At 42.6% G+C, this 23,291-nt stretch overlaps 1 protein-coding gene across 2 annotated transcripts in view; it reads right to left on the bottom strand.

The window, feature by feature from the left end:
- The window catches only part of LOC133517464 (proton-coupled amino acid transporter-like protein CG1139), a 53,518-nt gene that overhangs the window by 11,530 nt on the left and 18,697 nt on the right, over nt 1–23,291 (bottom strand). For both annotated transcript variants that reach the window (XM_061850797.1, XM_061850798.1), the window contains exons 6-7: nt 22,645–22,889; nt 19,502–19,714 (exon numbers count right to left, since the gene is read on the bottom strand). In XM_061850797.1, coding sequence (XP_061706781.1) covers nt 19,502–19,714; nt 22,645–22,889 — 458 coding nt within the window. The remainder of the gene's footprint in view (nt 1–19,501; nt 19,715–22,644; nt 22,890–23,291) is intronic.

The raw sequence follows: 23,291 nt of genomic DNA, 5'->3' as shown, positions 1-23,291 counted from the left end.
CTGAATCTCGAGATGACAACAATCGTAAAAGACGGCGTAAATCGTCTACATCCTCGGCGGAGCAGAGTCCTTCAACAAAGAGGACACGAGGTCGGGAGGAACGTCCATCTCGATCCAGGCAAAGGCGGCCAACTAGACCGAAGCGGCGCCGTCGTTTTTCTAGCAGCAGTGAAGGCAGCGATGACCGCCATAAGGATTTTGAAACGAGGTTTGACCAACTCTCGTACCAGGTGAATGCTATTACTGATTTTATTCAACGTTCTATGCATCCGGAAACCCAATCCCAGAATCGATCGGAATCTCCTTCAGAGGACGAAGTGCCGTTAGAAAATGTGACTTTTAAAGACTTTAATACTACCTTAAAAGACAAAGGTGTTGGAAAGACTGAAGAAGCAAAGTTTGAGTTATTGAAGAATTTACAACGATTCGATTCTCGGGAATGGGCTGATATATCTTTCTTTGATATTCAAAAGAGTTACCTAGCGGTACCAGGTTTCAAGGAATTGGAAACAAATGACGAATTACGTCATTATGATAAATCAAAATATTTAGCATCTTTTGAAAAGACATTGGCTTCCTTAACTCATGCCTTTCTTCTTCATCGCGATCATACGCAAACGTGTTTGCAAAATATCTTGAAGTGGGCAGGACAGTGCGAAAATATTACTGCTGTGTCCTTAAAAGATAAAATAACAGATTTGTTTGTCGAGGATGATAAATACAACAAAAGCTCTAATGATATTTTGCAAATACTTTGCGGAAAGCGGGCTGATGTTGTTTTAAATCGTAGAAGTGAGATTTTAAAGAATGTAACGGATACTGTGACAGCGGCTGGTTTTCGAAAGATACCCCCATCTTACGAGAATCTGTTTCAGGCAGAAACGCTGAAGGAGTTTCTTAAAAATGAGGGTGGTTTGAATAAAGTGTTCCCCGCTCAAAACAAACCGCGTAAAAATCAGAAATTCCCTAGATTTTCGGCCACCAACAGAGGTTATTTCCAACCTTCGGTACCTCCATTCCGATTTAACTTTCGATCAAAGTCAACGTTCCCCAATTTCCCAACGTACGACTTCACCCAGCCCCGTGTCTCTAAAGCCGATAGACAAGAACCTAGACGTCGACAGCCACGTCGATCGGGTTACCACGATCGAAACAAGCGATTGCGAGAGTTCTGACTCAGGGGCATTCAGGGCAGGGTGTCTGACGTTTTATCGTCATCATTGGGAAATGATAGGAGCAAATCAAACGATTCTAAAAATTATTTCAGGCGTACGTCTTCCATTTTACCGAAAACCTCCGTTGGTTTGGCCGAGTTCCAATATTGTAAAGAAGTTCGAAATCCAGCCGTCGTCAGACATGAAAGTGGAAATAACAAAAATGTTAGCAGACCGGGTAATAGAACCTGTACCGCATTTGCCAAGTTATTTGTCAAAAATATTTCTGGTGAAAAAGGGGAGCGGGGGCAATCGGCCTGTATTCAATCTCAGAAGTTTAAACGAATATTTAAAAGTAAGCCGCTTCTCCCTTATATCTCATTTCGACATCCCAAATTTTCTGCAGCTGGGGGATTATCTAGCAAAAATAGACCTGAGTCAAGCTTACTTCCACGTGAACATCGCCAATTCTCACCGTCGATTTCTAAGATTGGTATTTCAAGGTCAGATCTTCCAAATGACGTGCTTGCCGTTCGGAGCGTCTTGTGCCCCAAAATTGTTTGCCACGTTGACCAATTTTGTCGCAGAGAAGTTACGAGAAAAGGGAATACGCATAATTGTTTACTTAGACGACTTCCTTATCGCGAACCAGAGCCAGTTCCTACTTCAGTCTCAAATAACCGTCGTCATAGATTTCCTACAATACCTAGGGTGGACATTGAACTTCGACAAGTCAGTCCTTGTACCTTGCAAAAACCTCGAGTTTTTAGGAATTTGTTGGAACACGGCGCGCAACAGAAAATTCTTACCAGAGCAGAAAATTTCCAGAATACTGTCAGAGATTCTAAGGCTTTTGAATCGAGGTATCCGCTCTCCCAGGTGGGTGAAGTCCCTCCTAGGGAGATTGAATTTCGCGAGCTTTGTAATTCCGTTGGGTCGGTTACACTGCCGCAGGCTCCAAGTTTTAAGTCGCGAGCTTCAGCGGTCAAGTCCCTGTCGCTTCCGACAATTGCCAAGGCCAATAGTGCAAGACTTGGTATGGTGGATAAAGAACGTGAAGAGGCATTCACTTATTCATCAACCTCTCATAAAGAACTTTCTTACCACGGACGCAGCCGGCTATGGCTGGGGAGCACAGTTAAACGACATGATCCTCTCAGGCACATGGAGCAGCGAGCAGAGGTGCTGGCACTCGAACCTGAAGGAACTGCACGCAATATACGAAGCAATTCGAGCAAACAGGTACGTATTACAGAATTCCACGCTATTAATCAGTCGGACAATCGCACAGCTCTTGCGTACTTGAAGCACGAAGGAGGCACCAGATCCATGGAGTTATTAGAGGAAGCCCGGAGGATCCTTCTTCTTGCAAACGACCTTCGATTGAATCTGGTGACCCAACATCTACCAGGTATACTAAACACAGTCGCAGATCGCTTGTCGCGCGGTCGCCCTCTCCCGGAGTGGCATCTGTCGTCGAAGGCTTGTCACAAAATATTCCAAGCGTTCGGCACGCCGTACATAGATCTGTTCGCGTCGCGAAACGCTCATGTAGTCCCGAGGTATGTAAGTCAAGACCCGTTGGACCGTCGAGCAATGTTTTGCAATGCATTCAGCCGTCGGTGGCATTACGATCTAGCGTGGGTGTTCCCGCCACCTTCATTGATGCCTCGAGTCCTAGCACATCTGAACCAGTGCCAAGGGAGATACATCATAATAACTCCCAGGTGGGAAAAGACCTTCTGGATGAACGACTTGCGCGCGCGAGCTCTTTGTTACCCGATCAAAATTGCGAACCTATATTACCATCTAGTCGACAGGACCACACGACGTCCCCCACCGAACCTGGCGGAACTGGAGCTGGAAGCATGGCTAGTTGGGGGTGGGAGTCCCTTCTAACTACCTGGTCGGAACAGGATCGTTCCTTAATAAAATCAAGCTGGCGCAACTCTACCTTATCTTCATACCGTCCGGCTTGGAATAGATGGATTAGGTGGTGTTCAGAAAATAGTGTTTCGGTTAACACGCCAAAGGCTGTTGATTTAGCAAAATTTTTATCTGGCTTGAGTACTAAGGAAGGTTTAGCATATAGCACCATTGCCTTGCATAAATCAGTCATCTCTACCTTTTGCGAACCCTACCTGAATAAAAAACTGAGTGAAGATACTATAGTAAAACACGTATTGAAAGCAGTGGCTTTGCTTAAACCTCGTAATCCTAAAGCTCCTATTTGGAACCCTGGCATAGTAGTATATTGGGTCAAAAGCAACATATCAGATTTAGAAAATTTATTTGAGGTCTCTCGTAGATGTGCCACAATATTGTTACTCGCATCTGGACGTAGGGTTCACGACCTTACACTGTTAGATATTAACTCTAATAATATGATTAATGAAGGATCTGAAATCATTTTTAATCCAATTTTTGGGTCTAAGACTGATTCTGCAACCTATCGTCAGTCTAGTTGGAAACTCTTGGACCATCCTGATTTTAGAATAAGTCCTGTCTTTTGGGTTAGAAATTTACTGTCCCTATCTTCTGAGAGGAGAGGTACTATTTCTGCTTTATTTGTAACATGTCGAGGTGAAGTTAAAGCCGCTACTCGTACGATAATTAGTAATTGGATCAAATCTATTTTGCATGAAGCTGGAGTCAACCACTCCGCAGGGAGCACTAGATCAGCAGTGTCGTCATCCAACTGGATAAATAATTTTCCTATTGATGAAATTCTTTTAAGAGGGAATTGGAGAAGTGAGAATACTTTTCATAATTATTACAGACGGCAATTTACTGGTAATAATGATTCAGTAAGCGATACATCCATAGCTTGCCTTTTTCAGCCGATTTAATAGATAGATTATATTCTTAGGCTAATATATAAATATATATATATATATATAAGTATTTTGATTGTTATGGTTAAAAGGTGCTTATGTAATTATGTACCTAAGCTTAATATAATAAATGTAATCATATACCTAGATGTTTGTTTACATGATTTTTATGGCCATTCACCAGGTGATAACAGACAGGTCTCACAACACCGGAGAGGACGAAGGGACCACAATAGAAGGATTTTACCTGCCATTAAAATCCATATTGTGGTCCAGAAGTCCTCTCCGGGCCTATTAAGGCCTACCTGGTGAGACGCAATGACGAATAATCGCTCGAAATCAAACCGAGCCCTGTTGAATGGGGGTAAAAGAACCGGTTAGTTGGCGCCCGCTGTGAAATTTGTTGCAGGGAAAGTGACGTCACCACAGGAAGGAGTCATCAGATGGGCTATTTGAGGCAAATATTCATCAAAAATCCAATAAACGCTCTCTCACAACACCGGAGAGGACTTCTGGACCACAATATGGATTTTAATGGCAGGTAAAATCCTTCTATTGTCAATCCAAAAGCTTTATCAACTCATCTGCCAGAGAATTTAAAATACAGGACATTAAGGGACGAGAGGCCAATTCGAACTTATGTTTTGTGTGGTTTTTGGTATGATTCCGTCTGATGTCATCTCGCTCGCGCCCATACATGTACTCGTACTTGTACAAAATGCACGTGTATCATTTTAATTTCGGAATGTAAGTTGGAATTGGCCTAAAAGGTAACAACCTCGTTCAGTTTTACGGGATGTTCAATAATTTAGGTAATATTCCCCATTAATCTTATCTGTGTCTGCTACGAACATTGTTTTGTTATTACCACAGGCAACGGACGATGAAATTTAATTTCCCAGGAGACTCGTAAAAGGATTGATCGCTAAACATGTCACTCGTACAACTTGGTTTTTGCAAAATATAAAAAAAACTGTATCCACTGCTCAAGCGTGAGACGCATTCGGAGTTAAAATTATCCTTATACGCCGTGTTTATAAACCGTTAGCTTATCGTTTCTGAATATATTACAGGAATCATATGGATCAGCATATTTATGGCATATGGCACATTCACAGGAAATATTATTCTGTAACGCGCAAGCAAATATTTGTTACAATGTATAAGAATGATAATTTTGTTATAGATTGCAAACATAACATTGCTGCATTAAGAGGGTAGAATAGCTTGTAGAATCTAACGAAATAGCGGTAATTTTTTACGAAATTCCATTTCGATAGAAAACGCTTTCCACTAACTAAATTTAATCTTAACAAACCACTTTGATTTTGATGTCGATCGCTTCAGCATAATTAAATTATATTTTAGATTTATAAGTTTCGCTTTGTTGATTATTTAATTTTTTTTTGATTTGCAAAATTTGAAAAACAGGGAATAGTTACTTATAAACTAAGTATTTCATTGTGTCAATAACACACTAAAAATCATGGATAATGGGAAATATTTAGAAGTGGAAAAACGTTTCGTATATTTCCCTCTTAAGTGAAAAAATTAAACCTGTTCATTGCGTTGTAAGCATGTATTTGTCATTGTGTGTGTAATATACCTACATATTTAAATGAAAACATGATTGTAACTTGAAATATGAAGCCAGGCTGACGCAACTAGGAACAAAATAAGTTTTGTATGGAACTTGTTTCGCAAATCTTTGCCAACGAAGAGAAATAAAACGTCAGTGCTACTGTCAAGTTTACATCAAGTCAACTGTCAGCCTAATTGTTTTGTTTGTTATGAAGGCTTCAATGTTTTGTTCGGGTATTTCGTGCAATTTCTTTATTATTTAGTGAAAATATCGAAAATAGTGAACCGTGATCAGAGTAAAGAACGAGTTTGTTACAATGCCACCGAGAAAACGGTTTACTAAGTGTGAAATATGTGGCAAGCGAGCCACTCGAGAAAATCACGAAAAAAGGGATTTTATGACGAAATTTCCCTTGGATAAAGACCGGTACGTATTGCTTTAGATACTTTTGACCTTATTTTGGTGCAGCAGGCTTTAAACACATCGAAAATTTGATATTTTATATTATTTTTAGTTGTGAACTAGGGATGTACTAAAACTATCGATAATTGTATGTTTATTTGTATATCAGTGTAAGTAATTAAATAAAATATGTGAAATTTCCTGAGAACTTGCATGCAATGTGACACAAAATTAATTCGTCGAAGATTTTCAGTGGAAAATTATCTATCATCTATGCATTAATGGTCATTATTTAACAAATATGATTTGATTTATAGATGCATATTAGCGCTAAATAATCAGTTGATCATCTCATTAGCAAACACTTGGAATATAAACTGTACATAACCAAGGCTGTATGTTTTCAGATGCAGGCAGTGGGTTAAATTTGTTGGGAACGAAGACCTGATACATCTTCCCATAGAAAAGTTACATTTATTGAAACATGTATCTGCAGATCATTTTAAAAATAGTGCTTTTAATAAAAAAAAATTAAGAAAAAAAATAGTGAAGGATTTTATAATTACAATCTGAGTGTAACGAGGTATTCTAAAATAGAATCGTAGCGTAGTGAGGGATTCAAGTGTTAACGCCTATGGGTGGTATTCCACCTATGCAATTTCTTTGTCCAATGTGTATTGCGTCTCACATTTTGATTAATGACAGAGTAAGACGCAATGACATTGGACCAAGAAATTGGATAGGTGGAATACCACCCTAAGGTGGAAATATTTTTGCTACCACGTGATAAATTTACATACTGCTTTTCACATCACCTGTGAGGAAATTATTATGGTACAAATAAATAAATAAATTTAATCAATGGTAATTAAATAATTTAACATAAGAAGTATGCAAAAAGAGGAAAAAAGTGATCCCTCCTAGTAGGGAAAAAAGTGCTACTTTGATCCTTCCTAGTGGTGAATAACAACAAGGTGTTCTAAAAAAAATCGAGTCCACATTAAGACCGACCACGTATTAGTCCACTCATAGAACTATCCACTATATAACATACAACTTAAATGTGGACTCGATCCTAACTTGATTTCGAGTACAAAATTTGTAGACAAGAGTCTATATTTCAACCCTCCCCATTTTATCGATATCGATAAGAAACGCAAGCGTGTAGCGTACTACACTATTTAAATTGCTTATGTTGGTACTATGGTTCTTTGACAGTTCTTTGTCGTACATTTTGGTAATGATTTGCGAAACAAAGGGATTCCACTCGCTAGTATGGAAGTCCCGTCTCTTAAAACGTAGTGATTATATGCTCTTTGGGGTGGATTGTTTTCGCTTTCGATTACGATCATAAGATGGCATATCCTTCAACACGCACGGTTTCTATTGTAACTAGACCCCGGCCGTACAAGTATTTGCATATTATCATTTAAATAAAATGGTTATTTGGATCGCGCTTGTTTAACACGCTCCACTGCTCCAGTGCCCCCCCCCCCTCTTTTAATACTAAAACCCACGTTATGCTAATTTTCCACTTTGTATAATACTTAGCTAAACAGATGGGTAAGGGTGACTATGATATTATTCATATATATGTTGGGGTTAGAGTATTAAAAGGGATAGTTCCGTAAGTGCTTATGGCGTTATTCATAAAGGCGTTACTGGCCTGAAGTAGCTATGAATCGTTTGTCTTTATCTGTCATTGACTTATGCATTTGTAAGAAAGGGATAAAACCATTCACAAGTTTTTAATATGACATTGATGCATCAAAGCGATTTGTTTACATAGGGCTACCGCGAAACACGAAATCGAAATTTCGTTATCTGACCTCTTTATTGCTCGAATATGCAAGAGTGATAGAGAGGCGGATAACGCAATTTAGATGTTCGTGTTTCGTGGTAAGCCGTCATAATGTGGTAGTGGCGCCCTCTACGCAGAATTATGCGTAACATTCCGTATTAGTGATCACTATTTTGGCTGAAAAAGGTTTCAAGGCTAATGCTTAACGTGTTTTAACATGGTGGGTACCAATGGATTTCTCAGACCCAATGAGCAATAACCTTAAAAATAGATTTACTCCAGGCCGAACGGCTAAAAACTTGAAACTGATAGAGAATATAATGCGTCCGAAATCGGATTGCGGCTTGTTATAAAGTTACAGGTTTGTCCTAGCGATCCTACATCTCGCTGTCGACTCTGTGGTCGTACGCATAAGTATGGGTTTCTATTGTTTCCCATAAAGTTTTAAGTCATAATGTATTGTTTGTCCGCATTTTTATTAGTCATAATTTGCTTTTTCTCAGAAACGCGTAACTTATATCGCGTAAATATCTATAGAAACTTAGTAAATAATTCAAATCATTGACTCCTATGAAATTCTAATAACTTTATAATTTTGTCTTACAATAGAAAATAAAAACATGAATAACTAAATGTAACTTATTAAAAACTTAAATTAGATGAGAGATGTTCTTTCATATGTGCATATAGTGATTAATGTAAATTTCTGTATTAATAGCTAAATTCATCAATTAATGACATTGTTTTTGCTCAACTGCACTTTTCATAAACTGCAGTTGTTAGCGACGCGACCAGAAACTTAGATGACGCTAAGATTAGTTAAGTTGAAATACGATTAAGGCTGTATTCGAAATAAAGATTTTATCCGTTAGGTAGGGCAAATATATAATTAGATTGTTATTAGACATAAGAATTATGTAATCGTTAGTTATATCAGGTATTATTCGATATTTAGGTTACGCAAACCCTAAATCCCAAATCCTTATTCGAAGAGCGAGATGAACGAAGGAATAAGAAAATAAAGAAAACTTATTCATTGGTTCATAATTATAGCCAATCACATGCAAATAAAGACAAGGAAAGGTAAAAAACAGCGAGACAGAAAATCTCGATCGTGATTGGTCAGTCAATTTCCCGTACAGAATTCGATTACGCTCAGTTGTACTATGAGACGCACATATTTAGGTTATTATCGCAGTAATTACTTTAATTAGACTAATGAATGTTACGTATAATCGTAGAACGTGAATTGCTTAACACCCTAATATAGGTCATATTATCGTAATCCTAGCTATTAGATAATAGCATGCCGTAAACCGTCGAGAAACGGGCTATTGTTCCGAGTGCGGACGAACAATAGGCTTTGTATTCGTGAAGTAAGCAAGTCGGACAGGTGTTATTGTTTTGTTTCACTGACCTAGAAACCGAGTTAGCGTGTTATGCAATATTTAAGTCAATAATTAGATATTTGTGAGAATTATAGTTATGTAAACGATAACGAGATAACACGATTTAACCCGAACAAAGCCGAATCAAGTAACCGACCAATCAGAGGGCTTGATTCAGAACGAATCGAAACGCGTCTTATCTCCTTATCGTAAGGGTGTTCCTTTTCTACGAAATTCGTATATAAGCGAGGAAGGAACGGAGAGAAATCGTAGTCAGTCGTCGAGTGATCCAGCAACAAGAAGCCTCAAGAAAACCAAGAAGAAGCCAACCGGAAGAGAACCAGAAGCGGTTCAATCGCGTAGTAGGGATTGTAGGAGTATTTTTATACCTTTGTATCGCGTGTAATAAAAGTCAGTTTGTGCGAAACAGTAGTTTATTTAGCTATCTCCTCGCGCATCGTATTCGCTCCTCTTCACGCGGCGACGTAGAGGGCCGTGGTCACGGTCTTGGCAGTAGGAGTGGTGGCGACAGCCCGGTGCCTTCTCCATTGAGCTATCGTCGGCTGATATAGCGCCGCGGGCTGCTATATTTTCCTGGTCCTTCGAGCACCGGATCAACTGTCAGCCCATCAAGACCGTCGAGATCAGCTTCTACTCTGCGTGAAGAACCCCATCGTTTCACATCGTCAAGATGCCGATAATTCGGACCAAGAAGGCTACGTCGGTACAGAGCGACGAAGACAGGCAGCGTTTCCTAGAAGAAGGCGCGGCGGCGGCCCAACATCGTGAGGTTGCCCGCGAACACGCTGAGAGGACTGAGGACGCCGACGCGGAGCGCCCTCCCCTCCCCCCTGGCGAGTCGGCCGACGCGGCAGCGGTCACCCATCGAGCTGCTAGCGCGGAACCGTTAGGCGCAGCGGCTACATTATCGATCGACGACGTCTACCAGAGGCCACCGAGGTCTCCCTCGCAAGATACGATGTTGCTATGGCGAAGGGACCTGAACAAACGCCTGCGACGTCTTGCGAGACCTACACCGATCCCGTTACGTCATTCGAAGACAGTGGTTAAAGACGTTACCACATCGCAACGACCGAAGGATACTCCAAAGGAGGCGAGCACTCCGGGTAGGCACACCCGTGCGCAGTCCGTGTGCTCACAAGCGAGTACCGTCATCGAGGCCAGACTCTCGCAAGCCGAGCTGGAGGCGAGCGAGCGGCTAGCGGAGATTCAGAAGAAGGAGCTGCAGTTAGAAGCCGAGTTAGTGAAGAAGAGGCTGGAAGCCCAGAAGCTGCAAATTCGTGCAGAAGCCAGTGAATCCGACGCGGCATCCGATAGGAGCGAAATCGGACCGCAACACCAGCGCATCCTGACATGGATCGACGAATCGCAGGACAAGACGCTAACCGAGCCCGTCAAGTCCAAGAAGAGGTTAGCCAACGAGCCCCCACCGGATTACGAGACTCCAAGGCGCTCCACGCGGGAAGAGAGGCATATTCGACGTCGCTCACCGAGCCGCGAGGACCGTCGGCGATCGTTATCGCCACCGATCGAGCCACGTACGCCGCACACGGAGCGTACACAGCTCACTCAGGAAGGAACCGTAGCGGAGTCTATGTTGCAGTTATTCGAGAAGATGCAAATGGCGGCTCGACCGGCACCGAAGGATATCTTCGAACTACCTCACTTCTACGGAGATGTGAGTGAGTGGCGAAGTTTCTACAACACGTACACCGAGACGTCGAGAAGATATAAGTTTACCGACTACGAGAACGTCGCTCGACTGCGTATGGCGCTACGCGGGGACGCGAAGACATGTGTGTCACACGTCCTATCGACCGCAACTCGTCCAGATATGATTATACGAATACTGAAAAAGCAGTTTGGTCGGAGTGAAGTATTGCTAGACAGAGCAATCGAAGATTTGCGCAAGCTGCCAGCGTTGGGACCTACAGCGAACGATCTCAACAGCTTCGCAATCAAAATTATGAACATAGTGTCCACTATTATGGATATAGATCGGAGACACTACGCCGACAACCCGTTGCTGATTCGCGAAGTAACGGACCGGTTATCGCCCCATATTCGAAGCAGGTGGTGCGACTACGCACGCAATCATCGTGATACCGACGAACCCGAGATCCTGCAACTTGCTGACTTTCTGATGGAGGAAAGTGAACAAGAAATGGCGTTTTGTCATGCCCGCGCAGCCCCGAGGCGTGCGCAGGTACCGTCAGCAGCACCGAACGCGCGCGCGACCGGCTCTCGTACGAATACATCCGCGCCGCGTTATCCGATTCCCGCTACCACACCCGGAGGTCGATACGCCACAGCACAGAAGGTGACGTATGCGACGCGTCAAGCCAGTACATCGAAGTCGACGTGCCTGTATTGCGGCGGCAATCATTCAACGCCGGAATGTCGCAAGCTAGCCGCACAAAGCATAGGCGCAAGATGGGAGTGGGCAAAGCTCAACCGAATATGCTATAGGTGCATGGACGCGAAGCACCTCAAAATACAGTGCAAGGCGAAAGGGTGCGGTGTGGCAGGCTGTCCGCACGTGCATCATCGTCTGCTCCACGCGGAGACGACGCAGGAGCTCCGTGATAATACCGCGATGGCGATGACTCATGCTACGCAACGAGCGGCCGTAGCGCGAGTTACTACAGCATCGATCGAGCCGACGGCGGCACAAGAGCCGCAATCTACGCAAGTTACGCCACGAGAGGACAACGAACCACGAGTCTACGTGTCATCGACCCCGAACTACAACGTGTTGTTGAAAGTGTTGCCTGTAACGGTAACAGGCCCGCAAGGAACAGCGCATATTTTCGCTTTTATCGACGACGGATCGACATTGTCGATGATCGATCAAGACGTTGCTGATGAGATAGGTGCAGTGGGTCAAGACGAGCCGTTATGTATTCGAGGAATAAGGAATCTCAAGCACGCGTCGATAACACAGACTGTTAAGGCCACCGTGAGACCGGCGAAAGGAGGTACCGAACACGAGATTACCGTCAAGACCGTAGATGGCCTAGGAATCAGGTCACAGTCGCTCAATAAGGAGCAACTACTCAAATATAAACATCTGGCGGACTTAGGCGACGAATGCTACGTCGGAACAGGCGTACCACAGATGTTAATCGGAGGTGATTATAGTCACTTGATTACACCGACGGAAATCAGGCAGGGCGGCGAGAACGAGCCGTGCGCTATGAAAACACCACTAGGTTGGGCGTTTTTCGGTAGAATGCCACGCATCATTCGTACGAACGAGCAAACCGTGTTACACTGCCGTATGGGGAATGAAGATCTCAACGAGCAAGTGAAGAAACATTGGTCGATCGAGGCGTTAGGCGTAACGCAAAAGGAGAACGTGAGTCCGAGCGATCAACGAGCCATCGATATATTTAATAAAACCGTGAGAAAAGTTGGAAATCGCTACGAGGTTGGCCAGCTATGGGCGTCAGACGACGTGAAGCTACCACCGAGCTACGCTATGGCGCGTTCAAGATTACATAGCTTGGAAACGAGAATGCGTCGCGACAAGGACTTCGCAGAGGACTACGAAGCCCAGATTCAGAAGTTGCTGAAAAAAGGATATGCCGAGCGTATTATGGAACCACCGCAAACCGATAAGACTTGGTTTTTGCCGCACTTTAGTGTTTTTAATTTGAATAAAGGCAAAGGAAGAGCCGTATTCGATTGTGCCGCGAAAAGTCAAGGAAATAGTCTGAACGACTATATTTTAGCGGGACCAGACCTGCTAAAAAGCCTGCTGGGTATACTACTGAGGTTTCGCGAATGGAGCTTCGCGGTAGTAGCAGATATACAGGAGATGTTTCTGCAAATCCAGATTCGAGCCGAAGACCAGCAGAGCCAGCTATTCTTGTGGCGAGGTACGAGAAGAGACATGGAGCCGCAAGTCTACAAACTAAACAGAGTTTGTTTCGGAAACGTATCGTCACCGTTTCTCGCGCATTCAGTGCGCAATCGTAACGCAACCGACAACGAGGACAAGTATCCAGAGGCGGTCTACGATATACACAATAATCATTACATGGATGATTATGTGGCGTCCTACAAGACTGAAGACGAGCTACTGAGAGTGTCATCGCAGGTACGAGACTCTCACGCCGAGGGAAACTTTCACCTACGAGGCTACGCGAGCAACAGCGAGCGACTGTTAGCGAGCATCGAGCCAGCGCTTCACGCACAAGAACCGACGCATCTAGGCGAGAAGCAACAGACCGTTCTAGGAATGACTTGGGATCCTAGCACCGATACTCTAGGATACAATACGAAGATGCTGCGCGTACCGGACGCAGTAAAGAATCACGAGCGATCACCGACGAAACGAGAGTTACTCAGCGCGATAATGTCAATTTACGACCCGATGGGACTTATCGCTCAATTCGTGATAAGCGCGAAGATAATATTTCAGCGAGTTTGGTCAAAAGGAACGGATTGGGACGCACCGCTACCATACCAAGAAGCTGAAGACTTTTTTCAGTGGCTGAATGCACTGAAACATGTAGCTACGCTACGCATACCGCGACAGTACGAGACACCGAGAGCTGCTACGAAATATACTCTGCATATTTTCACCGACGCGTCAACGGAAGCATATTGCGCTGCAGCATATTGGCGCATAGAAAACTCAGAGCAAGAGGTTCGAGTAAGTTTAGCAGCGGGCAAAAGCAGAGTTTGTCCACTGAAGGTGCTATCCGTACCGAAATTGGAGCTAACAGCGGCAGTCATCGGAGTACGGTTAGCAGAAACAATCTGCAACGAGCAACGATACGACATCGATGAAGTGATTTATTGGACGGATTCAAGAGTCCTACTAGGATGGATCAAAGACGACGCACGAAATTATAAGCCATTCGTATCACATCGATTAGCCGAGATCACCGAGAAATCGAATCGTCAAGCATGGAGATATGTACCGACCGATCTTAATCCGGCAGACCGTGCTACACGAGGCAAGCCTACAAGGAGGATCGACATACAGGATGATTGGTACAGAGGACCGCAGTTTCTCTACCTAGACGAGGTGGAGTGGCCGAGCCGAGATATTATAGTAAGCCGCACCGAAGATCTCCCTGAAAGGAAGCTGAAAGTCAAGTCAGGAATCGTTTTATCGACTACGACATCGAAAATGGAGCCATCAAGCGTATTACCCGATATACGTCGCTTCAGTAACTACGATCGATTGATTAATTCTACAGCCTACGTGCTACTTTTCATCGATAAGCTGAAATCCAAGAATAGGGGACTACAGCTACAAGTGCAACACATTAAGCGAGCAGAGCATATGTGGATACAGAATAGTCAACGGAGAAGCTTTCCAGACGAAATACGTACTCTGCACATCGGACGCGAAATCGACAGGAAATCGAAGCTATATACGCTAGCACCAGAGTTATGCGACGACGGCGTGCTACGTATGAAAACGAGATTGGGCAACGCTCCAGTACTCTACACGTCACTACATCCGATAATACTGGACGGCAGAGACTCATTCACTCGATTGCTGATTCAGAGAGCCCACAGACGATCAGCGCACATACACAACGAAGCCGTGATAAATCAGTTACGTCAAGATTATTGGATTTTGCATCTACGACCGATAGTGAAAGCTGTAGCGAGAGACTGCGCACTTTGCAAGCTACGTCGAGCTTCACCGCGAGCGCAGCCCTTCGGAGACCTACCCCCCGAGCGACTACAGGCTTATCAACGACCGTTTACCTACACTGCGCAAGACTATCTAGGCCCCATGTACGTGACAATAGGCCGGCGAAGGGAAAAACGCTGGGTCTGTTTATACACATGCCTAGTCACCAGAGCCATCCATCTGGAGAGCGTGCATAGTTTGTCGACGGACAGCGCGCTACTCGCCCTACGACGATTCGCTGCGCGACGAGGATGGCCACACACGATGTACAGCGACAACGCGACATGCTTCAAGGCGGCATCAACGGAGCTACGAGAAGCATATAAGCAGTGGCTACCACAGCTACGTGCTTACGGTCTACATCATCGGATGGAATGGAAGTTCATCCCGCCTGGTAATCCCTCTGCAGGCGGAGCTTGGGAACGCATGGTGCGTACCGTGAAGACGGCAATGGCGTACACATTCCATACAAGAGCACCGCGAACAGAAGTCTTCGAAACACTATTAGCAGAGATCGAGAATATCGTTAATAGAAGACCTCTCACACACGTTAACGTCGACCCGCAATCCGAGGAAAGTCTTACACCGGCACACTTTCTACTACTGCACAACGCAAACCTACCTATGATCGGAGTCTACGAAGAGAACGACAAGAAGCAGTGGAAGGCTGCACAGGCGCTCGCAGACCACTTCTGGCGGCGCTGGACGAAAGAGTACTTCCCACTGTTAGCACCACGTAAATCGTCCGACGAGGGAGGACGACAGATCCAGCCGGGAGACGTGGTCATCATCGCTGAACCCAATGGACCTCGCAGCGTATGGCCCAAAGGAGTCGTCGAGGTCGTCTATCCAGGCCCCGATGGACGGGTCCGCTCCGCAGACGTCAGGACGAGGCACGGGACGCTACGCAGGCCGAGCTGCAGACTGGCGGTCATCGCGTCGCAACCCATGCACCAGGAGTCTTCGACTGCGGGGACAAAATGTTAGCGACGCGACCAGAAACTTAGATGACGCTAAGATTAGTTAAGTTGAAATACGATTAAGGCTGTATTCGAAATAAAGATTTTATCCGTTAGGTAGGGCAAATATATAATTAGATTGTTATTAGACATAAGAATTATGTAATCGTTAGTTATATCAGGTATTATTCGATATTTAGGTTACGCAAACCCTAAATCCCAAATCCTTATTCGAAGAGCGAGATGAACGAAGGAATAAGAAAATAAAGAAAACTTATTCATTGGTTCATAATTATAGCCAATCACATGCAAATAAAGACAAGGAAAGGTAAAAAACAGCGAGACAGAAAATCTCGATCGTGATTGGTCAGTCAATTTCCCGTACAGAATTCGATTACGCTCAGTTGTACTATGAGACGCACATATTTAGGTTATTATCGCAGTAATTACTTTAATTAGACTAATGAATGTTACGTATAATCGTAGAACGTGAATTGCTTAACACCCTAATATAGGTCATATTATCGTAATCCTAGCTATTAGATAATAGCATGCCGTAAACCGTCGAGAAACGGGCTATTGTTCCGAGTGCGGACGAACAATAGGCTTTGTATTCGTGAAGTAAGCAAGTCGGACAGGTGTTATTGTTTTGTTTCACTGACCTAGAAACCGAGTTAGCGTGTTATGCAATATTTAAGTCAATAATTAGATATTTGTGAGAATTATAGTTATGTAAACGATAACGAGATAACACGATTTAACCCGAACAAAGCCGAATCAAGTAACCGACCAATCAGAGGGCTTGATTCAGAACGAATCGAAACGCGTCTTATCTCCTTATCGTAAGGGTGTTCCTTTTCTACGAAATTCGTATATAAGCGAGGAAGGAACGGAGAGAAATCGTAGTCAGTCGTCGAGTGATCCAGCAACAAGAAGCCTCAAGAAAACCAAGAAGAAGCCAACCGGAAGAGAACCAGAAGCGGTTCAATCGCGTAGTAGGGATTGTAGGAGTATTTTTATACCTTTGTATCGCGTGTAATAAAAGTCAGTTTGTGCGAAACAGTAGTTTATTTAGCTATCTCCTCGCGCATCGTATTCGCTCCTCTTCACGCGGCGACGTAGAGGGCCGTGGTCACGGTCTTGGCAGTAGGAGTGGTGGCGACAGCCCGGTGCCTTCTCCATTGAGCTATCGTCGGCTGATATAGCGCCGCGGGCTGCTATAGCAGTATTGATCGTTTAAAACCGATAAATACTGCGGGCATGCGCTCCATACTTATACGAAAATTATTAAATCTCATAATTTTAATTGTCAATCTCTTGCTGGGGGGCCGTGGCCGGGCGCGGGCGGTCGCCCAAACTCAATGATAACATCTTGAGGCGGGCGACCGGGCGGCATAACTTGCCTCCCTAAAGTTTATTTTAGGATAGCTGGTCGCAGTTATCCTTAAATTCAAATGCATACAAACACTCAGTTACACTCAACACACACCAAATAAAAACATTTTACACTCTACACGAAGTGGGGGAGTTTTTAGTTCGTAGGCGGCTGGGCACCATTCCGGACATAACCGTCCGGTACGGGCCGGCGGTATGCATGAGCATTCTCTCCCTCACCGCAAAAAAAATCCTATATTATCTTAAAACCTTAGAAAATCCTGAGAAGTAAACGGTTTCAGATTTATAAGTATTATGACTAATCATAATCTGACAATCATTACATTATGACTATCAATAATTATGTCAAACAAAGTAATCCGACATAAGTGTCTTATCATGTAAACAAATGTGACGTTCCAACAATACGATACGTAATGTCAGATGATCCGTTCATTACTGCGATTATTTATCAAAATCTTATTAGAAATTATATATTTCAGTGGTTATTTTGTTGATTTCGTTACTTTGTGAGATTCTTTAAGTATAGCTACAGCAACATTTTAAGTGATGATTATTGTGTAATTCTAAAGAAAAGTGTGAGAATGTCTTCGAGAAGAAGGATGAATACACTTTTAAAAGCGTTTAAGAGGGGACTAACCCATAGGTATAAATAGTTATTATTTTTAATTATTACATGTTTTAATCAAGGGCAAATGTTATGAAAAAAAAACACACGGAAACTAGGCTACATTTGCAGAGATAAAATTCAACCAAACATTCTTTGAAAAAATGGGTATTTTTGGAAATAACCGCTCCTAAAGAAAAAAAATAATGGTCCACCCCTCTAACTTTTGGACTATGGGTCGAAAAAACGTGAAAATAGTGATAGGTACCATCAAGCGTCAGCAACTAAGGCTTATCGAATGGCCCCTGAGTGATACCCCTGAGACTTCGTTGAGATACCCCGGGGCACTGTTTTGGAACTTCTGAACTAGACCGACGTTAACAAAACAGCGTCATCCTAAGTTTCGAGTCCAGACTAATTTCTAGTTTTGGGCTATCATGCTTTTTATGATAAAAGGTTACGAACTCGACATTGCAACATTTCGAGACTTACAAGGTTACTCGTACAACTTACAACGCAAAGAGCAAGCTTTTAATTTATTTGTTCAATCTTTAAGTTTCAATTTGTAAACATATTTTTGTGAATAAAGGATTTGTATTTGTGTATTCTACGGTTGATGAATTTATTATATAGGTTATCTAGTTAAGCGGGTACAGATAAAGAGTGGAATTTTTATTGGAACAGGATAGCTACCAGATCCCGTGCTGCTACGTCTTAGAAGACCATTCCTAACTTTTTATTATCGTTGATATTTACAGATTATGGAATAATATACACAGTTAGGTTAGCAACAATTACTCCATTGATGATTGATTGATTGACATGATTCCATTAATTTTCTAGTGCAAAGCTTCTTCAAGGTCAACCTGTGTTAGGGCACTAGAAAAGCCATAAATAGAATGAAAATGTGTCTTATACATTTAGTATAAGAAACGTAATAAAAAAAATCACATGCTCTTTTTATGCCAATCAGTCCTATCAAGACCAAAATACATGTCGGCCACCTTGGATTCAAAAATTGCCATATTTTTCGAAATCCGGACTCTCAAAAACAAGAAAACGATAGCCGTGCGATAGCCATAACGACTTTTAAGTAAAAGTAAATGTTCGCCATCACGAATTCTAAAATGATCATAATTTTCTAAATCCGTATCCCCGAAAACCTGCAAATCGATATCCATTATGACTTTTGCGAAATATTTTCATGATAAAGTACAGTCAGCTACAGAGATAACTGATCCCCTCTGTATAGAAGTTTGTTTGCAGGAGAGGTCAACTATCTTTGCAGCTGACTGTACATGTTAGTACTCAGCCCTTTTTAGCAATATTTTTTTCGTGATTTTCCGTATTTATTTTGCTATTTTCCTCGGGGCATCGGGGAAAAATAAACCAAGAGGAACAGGTAACCAGGTTCACGTGTTTCCTTTGGCCACATTCATAGCTACTTTTCTATTAACTTGTGTGATAAAAATATTGCTTATACCTCTATGCATCATCATATCAGCCTTTTATCACCCACTGCTGAGCATAGGCCTTCGAGTATGCCACTTGTCCCATTCCTGACCTAATCGCAATACAGTGTAAAATCCACAGGAGTAGTAACTATTATTTAAAAATCTGTGCCCCAACATGCAATACATCGGTTCCTACTTTAAGCGTGCTAAAACTTTCAGTGCCAAGAGACAACCACCAAACTCACATTTCATCCTGCGGAAGATTCAGAGTGATGCTTCCTTGAGCCTCATCGCCGTACTTCAAGAAGCCGAACAGGCCCACCACACCATACAGCGTAGCTACGAAGACCATGGTCACGTTCAGTACCCCAGGGCACCCGAGGAAGCGCTTCGGGTTCGCCATCTCGTTCTCTATGGGCATGACCACGTTGATGCCCTCCATCGCGAAGATGGCTGTGCTGAAACAATGGAGGCATTAAGTTTAGGTATAGACGAATGAAACAAGAACACTAACGATGTTTGTACAAAATCGTGTGTCTTAAATATTCAGCGCCATCTATTGAACAGAAGTTGAATTATTTTTGACAAGAGTCTAAGCGCCGGATAACTAGATCGAGTTCGGGTAACTAGAACTAGATCTGAGACCTCTGAGCTAGTTTGGAGATTGTATTCTGTTTAAAGAATAGTACATTAACAAACGGCCATACATTATGTAATATTTTGGTCTTCACTTTGAAGGGTTTAAGTTAAGACGCCTGGCATTCATTCTTTGATAAGGAAGAAACTACCTCTCACATCGAATGATTGTCCCTATGGTAGTTCCTTGAGGTCCTATTTGGGTGGGTTTAACTTAATTGCTTTTTACCAATTTGCTACATAACCGTGCGCTAAAAACGCGTCTGCATTCCCATCTACATTTGTTTTCGTTAAATGATTGTCAGTGCATGCAAAAATGCAACACGCAAACAGACCCATAGACATACAGACCCATATCGCTCATTCCTGTAGTACGAGTATCTGAAGTTTTCGACCGTTTGTTGAGTGTAAGACTGATGCAGCATTTTACCTCAAATAACCTTTTAAATGGGTAACAATACGCCTATCAGGCGGGCTGGACAACGAGGGATGCGAGGTGTATTTTGGGACCATTTGGTAACACTAAGGTACGCGGCTTTTGCGTACGGTCAGAATGCCTTATACCAAATATACCTGAACCTACTATCAATTTCGAAATATCAATATAACATTTCAACAGTGAATTCCGTGAATATCGACTAGAGCTTCGCAGATTGAATTTCAGCGGTGAGAAATACTAAGGAAAAATACATACTGGTTCCTTTTTTGTGGAAGATCCCATCCGTTTTAATGGCGATATTTTATTAATTCCTAAAACATTAAATTTAAAATAGTCCTGCCGCTATCCTTAACATTCTAATATTTCACGGGTTCATGATTTAAAGAGATCCTTAACCCTTATGTAAATAAAGCCTTTTTCATTTAAACGCTGTGTTATAGAATTTAATAACTACTTATTTGTATGTATAGTTCTCTTGTTTGGAAGAACTTCTGTGGGCAAATATTTTCTATAACGTTAATATCCGGAGAGCAAAATGTGAACTTAGTTCGTTTGAAAGGGTGGTTTTGAGCGGACGTTCATTTTTGATTTTGTCTTTATTGCGGTGGGTTTAGGCAACAGACTTTTTGAAAAATCATATCAAGCGCACCAATAAGTGCGGGCGAGATGTCTCAAGATGTCTTCGTGTTATTTTTAGGTATTGTCCGCATTCGCACTTGGAACTCAATCACGTTTACGACTGTTGTGGATTAAAATTGCCACATATTTATACATTACTTTGAACTAGATGCTGAATTGCTCGCTAGATGTAAGTATATGACATCTCGTTTTCAAAACAATGGCATCTAGACGTATCCAAGTTTAATTTAATAAAGTGAACTTTAAAGAGAAGTCCTAAAGTGCGTAATTTGAAACAGCCAGTACCCCTAGTGTAAATAAATTCGATTTCGAAACGTGACGTACGCGTTTGCGTTTAGTCTCATTTTGTATTGGATTTAGAAAGAGCGCGCCAAGCGGGACGTTTTGGAAACTCAAAATCCTATACAAAATGAGACTTAACGCAAACGCGTTCGTCACGTTATGATGTCCATTAAATTTACACTAGGGGTACAGATGCAAACAAGACGTTGATGACAACAAGATGTTTTAAATTAGGGCTGTGCCTAATTTTATTTATATCTAAGACCAAACAAACTCGACTAAGTAGTCTCTAGTCTATTATCTTGTCACGAAAGTAACTTAATTACTTGCCTTTTTGTCGAGAGTCCCAGAATCTAATTAATTAAAGTGTCAAAATGGGTCTCTACGTGTTAGCTTTGGCTCCGCACACATGGTTCTGTGAACGGGAAAACATCGTAATTAAATCTAAAAATAAAACGAAAACAAGTAAATCTAAACTGACGAAGTTACTGGCTGCCTTTGCCTGATACGTTGAGCGAGGATCCTTGCAAGTCTTTGGTATCCTGTGATGTCTTCAAGTATCTGATACAGGTCTTTAAAAGGCTTAGAGCGCCGGGCCACATGGACTATGTCGCTCGAGGGGCGTAGGCTCGGCGCCGTGTTCATTTTTCTACTTCAGCTTTTACACAAGTTGATGCTATTTGAGGTTATAACTTAATTGTACTCAGGATTTGCTTAAGGATCTGGATAAGGATAGAGGTCTCTTATTTAAAGATGATTCTAGTTGCTGGTATATTAAACCGTACATATTTTTCGGAGAAACATACAAACGCAAATTCAAAGCGTGAGTTGGACTTAAGGAAAATAAAACAAAACAAACCCCCGAGGCGCGAATCCGAATAGTAATTGGCCGGTTTTTTAATACTATTTGCAATACGGCAGAAACCCTTTAAATATAGTTGTCTAAAGCTATTATAGTATTTACGTTCCTTTTACCGGAAACCGACTCTGGTTCAGCAGTTTGTTAATGTTATCATTTTGATTTGATCATGATGTGTCATTAGGCATCTCATGCGCATCGATAAGTGTGAGCGAGATGCCTGATGACACGACTCAAATTGCCCGCGAATATTGGTGCCGTGTGCGCGAAATGGAATCTCGCTGGGACTATAGAGACCGTGCGCGTTGGAGGGTCTGCCATCTTGTGACCTGAATCGGAACCATAAACATGTACATTTACACGTCACGTGTTTTCTTGTGCATAGTAAGTGCTGCCTCGCGCCAAAAATCTGACGGCTCCTGTGCTGCCTCCTACAGCTCATATTGGCGCGCGTGAGATGCCAAAGCGCCATCAATAACAAATTGTCAAATCAAAAGCAGCCGCAATTACGACAACAAATAACACAATCTCACCTTAAAAACAGGGGCCATCGGGTGACCCCAGCTGTCAATTTTTCCGGCCCTACGCTCGGTATGCCCTGGAACGTGTAGTAGCAAGTGATAAGGAAGGTCAGAAGGAGACAGATATTGGCTAAGAGGGAGAAAGGGACCAGGAACTTGAGATGACGAATCTGGGAGGTCAGGATGAGCGGGAGTAGGAGGAAACCGCAGTAGGTTTTGACAGAGTACAGGTGAGATGGGTAGAAGTGGTCGCATATCTGCAAAAAGAAGAAAATAGTCTTAGAGCCTGGATCATAATGTCCAAGTAAAGTCCTTTATAAGCTACTTGCCACTTATCTGACAAATAAAGTCATCGTTGGCGTTTCACAATCTTCAAATAAGCTTAACTGGTAGATAAAGTGCCAAGTTGTGCAGGAAGTTTTATCTGGCAGTTAATTTATTTATCAATTAGCTATCCAATACTTTGCTTGGACATTGTGAAACAGGCCCTTAGACGGCTAAAGTGGCCAAATATGTGTGTACACATCCTTATTTCTGTACTAACAAAAGTGTCGTATCTATTTGATGCTGAACGTACTAGCCACATTCATTATAAGCTAAATTATAAGCTTATAATTAAATGATAGCTTATTCATTATAAGCTAAATAGCGGCAAAAGT

This window comes from Cydia pomonella, chromosome 4 (assembly GCF_033807575.1).
Source record: "Cydia pomonella isolate Wapato2018A chromosome 4, ilCydPomo1, whole genome shotgun sequence".
NCBI lineage: Eukaryota > Metazoa > Arthropoda > Insecta > Lepidoptera > Tortricidae > Cydia > Cydia pomonella.
Note: the sequence above shows the minus strand (reverse complement) of the source record. Positions and strands in the feature narration are given on the sequence as shown.